The sequence below is a fragment of the Triturus cristatus genome, chromosome 2_2 (genome assembly GCF_964204655.1).
Source record: "Triturus cristatus chromosome 2_2, aTriCri1.1, whole genome shotgun sequence".
Taxonomy (NCBI): domain Eukaryota; kingdom Metazoa; phylum Chordata; class Amphibia; order Caudata; family Salamandridae; genus Triturus; species Triturus cristatus.
In genome coordinates, this window is record NC_140582.1 from 169,628,567 (window position 1) to 169,641,601 (window position 13,035).

The 13,035-nt window shown below is 51.6% G+C and overlaps 1 protein-coding gene across 1 annotated transcript in view; it reads left to right on the top strand.

Moving 5' to 3' along the window:
* The first annotated feature begins 4,373 nt into the window (after positions 1 to 4,373).
* Positions 4,374 to 13,035, top strand: part of GRID2 (glutamate ionotropic receptor delta type subunit 2) — a 2,613,212-nt gene continuing 2,604,550 nt past the window's right edge. The window contains exon 1 of the mRNA XM_085641143.1: positions 4,374 to 5,337. Coding sequence (XP_085497269.1) covers positions 5,247 to 5,337 — 91 coding nt within the window. The 5' untranslated portion in view covers positions 4,374 to 5,246. The remainder of the gene's footprint in view (positions 5,338 to 13,035) is intronic.

Below are 13,035 nucleotides of genomic sequence, written 5' to 3' on the forward strand. Positions count from 1 at the left end.
ATCTTGATCCTTGGGCCTTGATCCTTAGGCTTCTTATGTTACAGGGAGGTACTGGCATCTGTTGGAACTATGGGGGGTCGCTGGACTGATCCCGTCTTCTGAGCAGCCGCCAGAGTGCAGGAGCAAGTGTCGAAGGGGGCCAATATAGCTGGCAGGCAAGTAGGGGACTCGTGGGGGGACCGCAAACCGCACTCGGTCTAACCGAGCCGCCTCTGCGGTCACCCGGGCCCCCTCTTTTTGCAGCAGCCCACTACTGCTGCCAAACTTGCTGGGGTGCCTGGCATGCCTAGCATGCGTGGAGATAGCAGGGGGCACAAAACTGATCACCAAGCCCGCCTCACACCTCGAGCTCCGGGTTCGGATATCCGGGCACTCCGGGCATCGTATGCCAACTTCGGGTCAGCTTGGCTCAATTCAAAGGGGGAGCCCTGTGCGGGGCAGTCGGGGCAATCAGCGGCGTCTCCTGCTTCCGCACCCGCTCTGCTTCTCTGACTGCTGCTGGCTCTGGCTGCTGGCTCTGGTTCAACTGAAAACCTGGGAAAGACAGAACCGTTAAGATTGGGAGTGATGCATTCTGGGAGTTATAGTAAGGAAATAGAATTTTAAAAAACGTAGGAAGTTACTAAAAAACACAAAGGTTACAGGGAAGTTATAGTTAGGTAATAGAATTTAAAAAAACTTAGAAATTGACACAAAAAAACAAGGGTTACAGGGACGTTATAGTTAGCCTCAGATTTCACATGCACAAAACCAGAGAAATTCGGCAGTTAGCTAACTATAACTCGCGCCCCTGCAATGCACTGCTGATGACGTCAAATATTACACCACTTATGACATGGTCAGTGACATCACTGATGACATCTTAAATGACATCACTGATGACCTCACTGATGATCTCATCCACAGCATTTCTGACACATCCACTCACATACCAATATAAGCTTTCATACACCCACTCTAACTTCCACACTAGCATTCTCAAAACCATTGGCACACCCATACCAGTACTTACACATACACTCACTGACTCATAGGTGTACGCACACATCCACTCAGTTACCCATACAGCTACTTATACACCAACTCACTGACTAATACAGCCGCTGATATATCCATTCATATGCCCATACAGCCATTCACACATTGTCACAGACTGTCAGCCACCCATAGAGCTACTCACACACCTACTCAGTCACCAATAGAGTCAATCACACAGCCACGTGCTCACCTATACAGTTATACACACACCCACTCACCTATTCATACAGATGCTAACACATACTTACTCACCTATACAGTCACTCCTACAAGCATACACTCACCCATACCTCCACTATCACAATCACTCACTCACACATACAGTCATTCTTATACTCCAACACACACCTTTACTGCCTTTCACATATACAGTAACTCACCTATATACCACTGACAGATCCATTCACTCACTGACACACCAATACACACACTCAGTCACCTATACAGCCCTTCATTTACACACTCACTAGCCCATACAGCCACTGACTCACCCACTCACTCGTCCATGCCGATTTCAGCCCTGGGGACTCCATCCCCCAGGCCATGTATTTTTAGAATGGGGATGAGGGTCCCACTGTACCCCTCCATGGCCCGATTATGGCCCCAGGGAACCCATCCCCTGGAGCCTGGCTTTTACTTTTTTTATTAAAAGAAGGCAGGCCCTTCCCAGGGCTGGTTTTGACCCTGGGCTGTGGGGGAAGCCTGAAGGCCCCTGCGGTCCCTGCCAGCTCCCCGCATCCTGCAAAAGATGACATTACTTTTGGACAGAGGGAGCTGGTGAACATGCAGTCCCCTCTGTCCAAAAGCATTCTGCTTTACTTTGAGTTAGCAAGAGCATTTTACATGCTCTCGTTTTTTGTAGCAGAGCAGAGTATGCTATGGTCTGGCAGGAGCGGTAATGATTCCATCAAGCTGTAGCAAACTGCAGTGTTCCAGGGGTGGGCACCCCAGGTCATTACAGGAGCAGGCCCTGGAGTGGTGGTGGTCACCAGGGCCATTATTGGCTATAGGAGGGGGGCTACACACCTCCCTCCTTTTACTTTGAAGGGCCTCCCTGTGGAGGTGGTGGTCCCCAGAGGCATGAAGGCCCGTCATGGGGTCGCGCAGCCCCTCTCCCATTTTGGTATTATGGCCCTGGAAAGGTGGTGGTCCCAGGCCCGGGGGGTCCATGAGATCCCACAATACAAATATTTAAACCCTGGAGAGTTGGTGGTACCTGGGGCACAGGGTCTGTGAGGCCCCCCGAATTCATTTAAAATGGCCCCTGTGAGGAGGAGGTCCCCAGGGGTCCAGAAGGCCCTCCTATTTCTTACAAATTGGCTGCCAGGGTGTGGCAGTCCCTGGAGCATGGGGGCCCATGCGGCCCCCAATAGTAAAGTGAACCCTTACGAGGTGGCGGTCCTTTACTTAAGGCCCCGGATGCTGATCTCGATGTGGACTCCACGGATGGAGAACTAGCTGTTTTACCCTGATGAATGTATTTTCCCATACCTGGCTCTCTATGTCTATTGCATCTCTGATTGTAAATATCCTGGTCACCGCAGAACTTTCTGGTCAACTTCGTATGATACTTGCACTGTGAACTTGTGAACTGTTGTATTACACCCTGATGTCAGTGTAAACTTTTGCTCTGTGTGACATGCCAGGGAGGGGGGTGGGGTAAGGGGTGGGGGGGTTGACTTACCTTGTTTTCTTACAGAGTGCGGCTCAGGTACCGCTTTTATGTTTTTTTTAATTGCTAGCTGGCCGCTCCTACTATGTTTAATTTTCAACAGCCTAAGTGCACACTGGTGCTAATATTTTGAGGGATATTACCTAAGAACTGTTGGATGTGGATAGGTGCTTTGTATTTGAGCGAAACCAGAGTTGTTGATAAGATGAGCCCCTGTTAGACTAAGTATCCTGATTATGTCTGACTATGTTTGTTTGGAATTAATAAAAATATATATATAAAAAAAAAGAGGTGGCGGTCCTTGGGTATATAAATACCTTAGCAGGGGGGCCCTGTGTGCCCATCCCTGTAATTAATTATAATGTGATTGTCCCCTCGGGACCTGGCCTTGTTAGCAGGATCCCAGCACACACTTTAGTCAGGTTGAAATCAGTCCTAGGCAAAACGTTATGGGGTAACCATGCAAAAAGGGGCACGTTCCTACCGAGACAGCATAGAGGTATGGGAACTGTTTTTGTAAAATTTAAAAAGATTATAAACGTCGTTCCCAATAGATCCCTCTCACTTCAATCAGTGAGCAGGGCTGTCTTCAGGGCAGTGCGGCCGGTGAATCTAAACCTGCCATTGACTTTGGTGGGGGGCGCTGTGTCTAAAAATAACTTATGGGTTTAACCCCTTCAGTGCCCGCCCCTTTCCCCGCCCAGTGCCGGCCGTTGCATTAGCGGGCGGGGTCTATGACGAGCTGGACTCGTCATGGGCACAGCGCCACCGCGGCCCATGACGAGTCCAGCTCGTCATGGGCACTGAAGGGGTTAAAGCACTCGCTTCAGAGTTCCTTGTGTGTCCAGCAGTTTTCAGTCCAAAATAAAAATGTCAAGATAACTCTGGTGATTAATTTTCCTGATGGTGAGAGGTCGGAGTTTTGTCTAGTGGCAGTTTTGACCCATTAAAAGTAGCACAGAGTGTTAATGTGCCTGCTGCTCAGAATATGCACCATGCACATCACAGAACTAAGTGTAAGTGAACTATGAGTAGCGCTATAAAAGAGTGAAATGTCTGTCAGAGAGGAGCTCTGGAGGGATGAGGGGAACTGTTCGAGGGTGGTAGTAAGGGAATGTTGGCGGAGTTTATGGGGGGGCTGGAAAAAGACTCTAGCACCGGGCGACACCAGCGCTAAAGCCGGCCCTGCCCCTGAGCAACACAGACACACTACTGCTCATTGTTTTGTTGTTTTCCCTTGTAAGCCTGTGAGTGCTTCTTGCGGCATGATCCGTGAGTGAGCATGGCTCCTTTTCGGGGTGTTCGTGCTGAGAGCAAGAGGCCACAAAAAAAGTCCCGCTGAGCGTGTCCCTCCAAGGACCTCTCCCCGAAACAAGTGGCTGTTACAGCCGTGCGATTCTCAGGATGTAGCTACTCTCTGCGGATGACTCTGCGAATAAGTGCATTTAATTTCGGAATTTCGCGATTCCGCCGCCAGCAGCGGTCGGCTTCCTTTCTCCCGGCTGCTGGCTGCAGGGGCCAGCAGAGGAGGCCGGTGTCCCCTCGTGTTGCAGAGCGAGGGGAGGAGGTGGCCGTGGATAGGAGGAGCCCTGTCTCTCTCCCCCCGGTTCGCTCTGGTGATCCTCTTGTCTGCTATCCTTCCTCCGCTCGCGCTCTCGCTCTCCTCCGCTAGGTGATGCATTTGTAGGCAGCGTGCTGGCGCTGTCAGGCTATCTCTCGCTGCCTGCGCCCCGGCAGCAGCAGGCAGACCAGCGTCCTGCAGTGTGGACGCATCTTTAGCCCCAGGCACGGATGCCACCTCGCCACACACTGCCGTCTCACCCCCACCCACCGCCGCCTCATTACACCACCTGCTGAGACGAGGGCGGCGCGAACCGTGCTGTGTGAGCAGCCCCCCACCCCAGGACCCCTCAGCACCTCACCACTGGTGGACGGAGAAGCCCGGTGCTCACACGCACAAATTGTTCTGCACCACTATCTGCATTAAAGACAAGTTCACTTTTTTTCAGGCTCTCAGTGGATTGCGTTGGCTCGGTCTGGAATACCTCATTTTGCGGTCTGCACCGGATTTAGACCTTTGTCTTTTTGGAATGGTGTTTTTTCCTTCATTGATTTCGTTTTACTGGTTTTAAATCACATGGGGCTCGCGTTGATCTGAGCTGGCGGGGGCGGAGAGCAGGGGCCCATGTCCCCGGGCGACGGAGGCTGGACTAGGGACTGTCGCCTGAGCGCCTGGGGACAGCAGGTGAAAGGCACGGTCTGAGAAGGGGAGATTCAGGCATTCGCCTGGAGGAGGCGACCCCCACCACCATCCCTTACATGCAGCGGCTTTCGCCTGAGAGAGCCCCCGTCTCCTTGTGCAGAGAATTCCCCCGAAGTGACGCGCTCGGTGCCCGTGGAGACAACACGCCCCCTCCGCTGCCACCCGCCAGCGCACCCACCGGGGATTAATAAAACCACACGCGGAAGGAAGCCCCGCCGCCCCCGCCGGATCTTTGGCACCCCTCCCGCACGTGGATAACGGAGAGCCCGGAGCATGGCCCTGTCCCGGCTGGTGTCCGCGCTCTGCATCCTCTGGACCGTGCCCTGCTGGGAGGCGGCGATGGCAGACTCCATCATCCACATAGGTAAGAGGCTGCTGGGCGAGGGGTGCCCGTCTCTGTCCTCCGGAGTGGGCACTACTGCTGTCTATGTGCCCACCGGAGAGAGCCCTATGACTGCTGTGTGTTGACATAGTTACCTTTGAACCTACTGGTCATGCATCTCTATTATTAGTAATGTTTCTGCCCTCCTTCTACCTCCCCCTCAATTTCTCCCATGATCCCTGCTGCCCCCTCATGTTCCCACCCACCTCTACCCTTCTCTGGCGTCTCTTTGCCATGGCCACTTCTTGCCTCCCCTTCTTTCGATCTCTTCTGCCTCTTTACCCCCACCCCGTCCCTATCTACTCCTAACACTGTGTGCTGCCTCTTTGCCTCCCCCTTCCTATCTCCACTTCTTCCCAATGTTTTTGCTCCGTCTCTCCCTCTGCCCCTATTCCTGCCCCACCTCCTCCTCCCCGCGCCCTCTTCTGCCTCTCTAGTATACACTGTTGACTCTGCCCCCTTCCAGCCCCGCTTGCTCTTCGCATTGATCTCCGCTGGCACAGACTCAGTGCTGAACTTGGCCTGTCCGCCTGGTTGCTCTGCGTGCCTTGGAATCGCCGCTCCTGGGGGCAGTGATCCGCGTCAGCCTCGAGCCGCGTGCGAGGGGGCAGTTTGGCAGCAGGGGGTGTGAGAGCAGGGCTGCATGGCGTGCTGTGACGGAAATGCCAATTGCTGTTGCATCTCCTGCGAATAAGGCGGTCTTCGTCGCCTGCAGTCTCCTCTGTTTGCTCGCCTGTTGATTATCTTCGCTTGCTAGTTATGACTACGCAAGATTTACTGTGTGTGAAATGCTAAATGAACGGCAGTGGTAGCCGGTGCTGACACCGGGCCTACCTCTCCCTGGTGTCCCCCCTCACTAACCCAGCCCCCACCCTCACAAACCTGCACCCTCTCCCACACAAATAAAACTGCACCCCGTGTGTCTGTCGTCCCCGTGCCCCCAAGTATGGCTTCTGCAAGTTAGTGCCTACTTTATAATGACTCCTTGGACGTGACGTGCGAATTTGCGGTGACTGTTCTCTCTACTTGCCTTCCCTTGGTGGGCACCTCTGGTGTGGGTGACAGTGAAGGGGGTGCCTTTGGGTCTGCACTCTTCTGTTATGCAACCTCGTGCTCTCACTTGGAGAGGTTGACGTACGTCTCCACTACTTACCAATGAAAGCCACCCAAGAAATAGCAGGGGGTGCCAAGGGGTGCCGACCCACAGAACCACGCTCACAGCTGAACAGCTCAGCCTAACACCACCCAAAAAGTGATAGTACCTCAGTCCTCGTGTCAGGAGAGAGGGGGTGATGCTGTCTCGCCCAAGGGATGGTTAGGGAGGTCATTGCGTCCTGCACCGATTAATTGCAGATCGTGGGTGCCTGTGGGGCTCACATGACGCAGTATATCTGTATGAGGGACATGCACCCGAGTGGGAATCTTTAATGCATGCGTGCTTGTCTCACACACACAGACACACAAACATAGATACACCCGTACACACATATACATGCACACATACAGGCATACATGCATGTGTACATACATACATATCTACACACAAACATACATGCATGCATGCATACATACACACATACATACATGCGCACGTAAATACATACATACATGCATACATGCATACACATAGGTACACAGATTCAAACGCAGAGTGAGTGGTGCAGGGATTTTGAACCATATCCAGTTGTTTCACTCAAGTTGAGGGCTGTGATTACTCGACTGTTAAAGATCACGAATTCACCCCCCCACCCCCCTACCCCCGAAAACAACGTCTCCAGCTCCAGCACCACTGAACACAAACTCGCTGAACAGGTGCCTGACTCACTCGTGTCTCATTGAATTCACTCGTTCATCCCTCCTCGGGGCACGCCGTGCTGGAAACCATACTCAGCCTGGTACAGGTTTAAACCAGGCCCACAGGCTAGGATGTTGCACTTGGAGCGGGAGCATAGGCGGATAGGTCGGGGAAGGCGGGGAATCCCGCTCTGAAAGCAGCCTCCTAGGGCCTGTAGTCTAGTGGGCAAAGGCGCAAGGGTCAACCGCGTATACCTCTGGACCATGTGTGCATTGTTGCACAGGCCTGTGAAGAGAGCCGTACCGGGGTTGCTAGGAGTCTGCTCCTAGCCCAGGCCTACCTGACTTTAACAAGCAGCCTGTTTGTCCGAACGCAAGACGCCGGTCAGAACCCATCTAGCAGTAGGTTCCCGGAACCCGGGGCCCAGTCTAACCTAAACCGTCGGCTATGTCTGCCACGCCATTCCAGGCGCTGGCTTTAGCGTTCACACGTGCAGCATTCTCACTCCACACTGTCTAGGCGCACTCGTTATTTTAGGACTCGGGGGTCACTGCATCAGACCAAAAAAGTTATTTTCTGCCACTGTGTTTCCTTTCCGGAAATAGCCAATCAGCAGGCAGGATAAGCTCGCCTACCCGGTTCTGAGGCGTTCGGGTGTAGTATTGGTAACAGGATTTCACAGAAAACCGCCCCGGTGATATGGGCGAATACAAGATGGACGGTCAAGGAGCCGCACCAACAATTAGTGACTTAAAGCGACCCCCCCTCCACCCCACCTTCCCGGGTCATTCATGCTCTTTTTAACGCACCATTACACGGTGTTCGATATTTTCGACACGTCTGCTGTTGATCTGCCTACTGCACTGCGCGTTTCCTAGAGCCAGGCTTTGCAGAACCCCTGCAAGCGCGCGCGGGGTGCCTTGGCGCAGAACGAGACACCCTTTGTCCTTCAGGCACCCAGCACCACTCTTTCTGCCACAGGTCACCTCGCGAGGACGCAGAGACCTCCCCAGAGTGAGGTGGAGCAAGTGACCCCGCTGGAGTGTCAGACCAACGGGAGAGAATGCAGAGATCAGTGGGCACCCCTAACACACCCTGGGGGAGGGAAAACAGCGCAGATGTCACATACTAATCACTAGTGACACTGACATCACTAACTTGCCAACTGGAGTGTGAATTAGAGCTGCGGTCACTTAACTCAGCGTGTTTACACGTTTGCCTGTCTCAAAGATGACACACTAAGTCAGCCCAGCTTGGAAGGAACCCCCCACCCTGAACGTTATAATGAGGTCTCTGCAGCAGGTGTTCATATCGCTGAGATACCAATTAGGGCATGGGAAGTGAATGGGATGTAATTCTGTGCACACACTGAACTGCCTTTTGCGTTCAGTCACGTTTAGTATTCCAGATGGGGAAAATATGTCCTGGAAATATTTTAGAACGTCTTTGCTTGGTTTTCGGTCGCTGGGAGTTTCATCTACTGGATCTCTGCCTTTTTGTTGAAACGTGAAGAACTGAACATTCTTCCTCAATGCATGGACATTATAATAGTAGTGGATTTATTGACAAGGGCCTTGCCTACACTTCGTCTCTGAAAATTGCGGTTGGGGTAGAAATCACAGACGTGCTTGCTTTTTCGACTGCTAATTTAGCTTATAAGGCAACCGAGTCTCTTTTGGTAAAATGATTAACACTTGTTGTTGCCTTGGAAATGGCAAACCGATAATTGACGTACGTTGCTCTAAATCATTTATTATTAATGCACAACAAAAAAGTGGATGCTTTTATATTATTTAAAACTATGCGAGGGAAAAGAGGAAAAAAGGCATGAAAATACTGACTTGTCCATGTCCGATGCTACGCGTCCTGCGCGTTACGCGTCCCCGTACATTTACGCAGCGTAAATAATTGGCTCCGCGATTTGCGATTGGGAGTTCGTATCTAACACAGTGTACACGAACCAGAGGTGGAAGAAGTAACTCTTCATTTAGTGAGAGAACTGAAGGACAGAAACCTGCCTTCTTTTAATAAGGCGCTGCCTCAGCCAGCGCCCCACACTTACTAAGGGGTATGTAAGAATACAAGTGCAGATATGACGCCTTAGATGGCGTAAACACCCCTTTCATCCTAAAACGAGATGGCTTACCATTGGCCGACTGGGCTGTATGTGTGCCAAAGTACATCAACCATAACTATGCTGGACCTCGGCTTCGATAAGGAGTTTGCACAATCTTCACTCGGTGGGGACCACGTGCTGCACGTGTGCACAGGAGGGGACGAGAGGTCTGAATAGGCGATGGGTAGTAGGAATGTGCATACCATATGTGCACAGGGAAATGAGGTGCGGTTTACACATTACATCCACGCAGTGCTTTGGTCGTGCCCGCATTACATATGCATGGGAAGGTGACTGGCACGGGTCTGCAGGGTGAATGCACACAGAGTTGTTGCACGACCCACAATGTGTGTGCACGGAGAGCAGGAGGGCGAAGCATGGACGCACCGAGCGCTGCAGAAGTACCCACAATACATGTGCACGGAGAGAGCTTATGGAGTATGCAGAGTGGATGCACCCAGCGCCGCGGCTGTGCACGCAATAAAAGTGCCGGGGGGAAGGCAGGACGTGTGAAGGGTGGATGCACAAGAGGCTGTAGCATCACCCACAATACACGTGTGCGAATAACGGGCAGGACATCTGCAAAGTCCGTAGAAGTGCTCACCATATATATATATGTGCACGGAAAGAGCTCGTGTGGTAGTTGAATGAATGCACATCGCGCCGTAGCTGTGCACACACTACGTCTGCTGAGGGAATGCACACCGCCAAGGAGCAGCGACCATGTGTGTGTGGGGGGAGGGGGACAAGGGAATGCCTATCACAGTGCTGTGGCAGCGTCCACGATGACTTCCCCCGCTCTCCAGTGTACGGTGGTCATGAATTGTCGGGAAGGCATGGATGCTGACGGATTAGCCAGTTTCTACTAGTTCTAGTCCACTTGATCTATTTGTAGGGTGCCCCCGCCCCGGCTGCTGGCGCAGATGGAGTGAGACTTTATGAGATCACAGACTCACAGCGCCATAAACGCACAATTAAAAGGTGCACCCGGTGACTGATGAGCTCGGAGTGCGCGCCCTTAATTGGAATATAGATTTACATTTATTCGGCGGATCCATAGACATACAGTTGCGAGTTATGACTGGCTCTGCAGACATCTGCACACGGTCCCGCTCTGCGCTGTCCACTGATACCGTGAGACTGTCAGTGCTGAAAATATGAAATCACGGATGCGTCCGACTGTGTGTATCGGGATTTCTGTGTTTTGGGATGCGTGTCTGTTTATGTGTGTGTTTCAGAAGGATAGATGCCGCCTCTGTCTCATTTAGGTAATGAGTGGTGAATGAGCGTTTGTTTAGCTGCGTGGGAGAGTGAAAAAGAGTGAGTCACGGGGCATCGACCGCGTGAGTGTCTCCGTTTGTTCAAGAGCAATCGTGTGAGTCAGTCTGATGAATGGCTGGATGGATGGATTTTTGCGTGTCTGAGAGAGTGTGCGCATCATTGGTGTGTTTGTGCGGGTAGATTGTCCTATGTGTGATGTTGATGTGAAACAGCCGGATAGAAAGTCATGATGCTTTTGTGTCTATTTACATGTGCCTGTGGGATAGTGTGTGTATAGTAACATGGTGTTCTTCTCACTGTTTTACCGTTTCCATATGACCGTGAGTGTCCGTGTCTGTTAGTGTACATGCGTTCGTAAGGGTGGGTGCGAGCGTGGCGTGTATCTATCCGCAACTGTAAACGTGTCTTCACGTGGTACCCGACTATGGGGCTTATTTACAAGCCCCTTGCGCTACCCTTACGTCACTTGTCCCATGTTGAAAATGACGCATAAGTGGCACAAGGGGCTTGTAAATCTGCCCTATGTGCGTGCGTAAGTGCTTAGTTTCGTTTTAAACTCGTGTGTAGCAGTGTTTGTATCTTCCTGTCACCATATGAGGTGCTTGCACACACTCTCCTCTCTCTCCATGTTTATTCATGAGACGCAAACAGTATTGTTGCGTGTGAGCGCGAGCAGGCCCCGAGCTGGAAAAAGCCGCGCGCCTCCCGCCGGAATGCTCTCGCCAACCCCAGGCTTCCCCGCCAGAAGCAGGGTTCTGGGACACATCAAACCGACACGCTCCTCGGTTCTGCTGCGCCCCCAAGCCCCGTGCATTGATTGAATAATTTCATCAGACTCGCATTACTTGATTGCTTAGAAGTTTCCTAATGATCTGTATGCTGTAGGAAGGGCCCGCGCTCCGTGCGCCGAATGCCAATGGCGCTCTGTTATACGAGGCTATTCAAAAAGTCGCTCTGATTTATGTAGCTCCAAAGCTCCCAAGTCTTTGAGATTAGCCACGCTGACTGCTATTTTCTCCAATACATCAGTCCTCCCACACTCTTTACTCCCTAAACACAACAGGAGTTTAGGCAAGTGCTTTAATTAAGCACGGATTAGACGCCATTTCCACCAGTCAACTGCACAGTTTACGCGCGCCTCATATCTGATATAGATCGGGTTTCGTCGCGTTCCAGCTCCTCTTTAGCGGGCGCCGTTCCTCCGCTGCGTGGCCGATGAACAAGGCCGGCTTTATCGACGGGCCTGTGGCCCACAGCTGCTTGGTTCACTGTGTGCTCCGATTGTGCAGCGGCGGGTCGTGCTGGGGAGGCGTGCGCTCTCGTGCTGGCGCGAGGGCACCTGAGAGACCGCACGGCTCTGGAACGCACCTCTTCGCCTGCTGGGGCGGGGGGAGATGGATGGCGTCGCATAGTAACACTGAAGCGTTGGGCACAAAGCTTCTCAGAGGGGCTAGTTTTCAGTCGAGCGTCGACTGCGTGTTCTACGATTTTCTAGAAGCGTCACCTCTTGCTTGTTATTCAAATGCAAATCACCTCCAAATGATATGCTAAAATGCGATTGTAATGACTGTTCAAACACGGGAATATTACTTGTAAGCCCTGGTGAGGAGCATTCCATCTTTTAATTTATGTCGGCAACCCAGTAATGCATGGATTGTGAGCTATGTTAGATTCTGTTGGACCCTGCCCCCCACAAAGGGAACTGGTCTGTCCCAAACTGTCAGATCGTCCCGTGACCTACAAACACCAAATACCAAGACAACTAGTTATGTTGTGTCTGGATGGGTCTTCCGTATTCACATGTAGCTTGAAGAGGCCCACACATGGGCATAGTCTGTGCCACTTAGAGACCTTCAACGGACTTCACTTCTTTAGACAACATTTCACAGGTGGGGCAGGAGAGGGTACCGGGGTAGGGCAGGGTGGATTGCCTTCAATCAACAGAGCACCCCAATTTGATCGCAAAGAAACACATTATATGTGGCCTCATTTCAACCTGTAAACAAACATTGCTAATTTGCTCATTAATGCATGATACAAACTTGATCATTTGCATCAGCACACATTCAACAGGGCACAAGGAAAGGCTTCAAACAAGTCTGAATGTCAAGGGCTGCTCTCCTGAACCCACAATTCTAAGGGACAGCTGCCAACCTAGAGCTTTTACACAGGCACCCCACAGGTTGGCAGAATAGGCAGCAGTAATTCTAGGCAACTATCTATAATATTGGCTACTGGACATTTACCTGGGAACGGCCAATGTCCTATTAAGTTTCCACACTACTGGAAAAAATGAATTTTGTTTTTTATTTGGGAGGTTCTTTTCTGATACTCTACGCATATTTTTGCCTATATTTTGCAAATGTTTTATGAGCGGACGGTTATCTGGATGCAGGGGGTTTGGAGAACGCGTGTTTATTTGGCGAGATGCCTGTCTAAACACGAGTCCAACCTGTTCTTCTTGGCTTTAGTGTGACTGAAAACACTC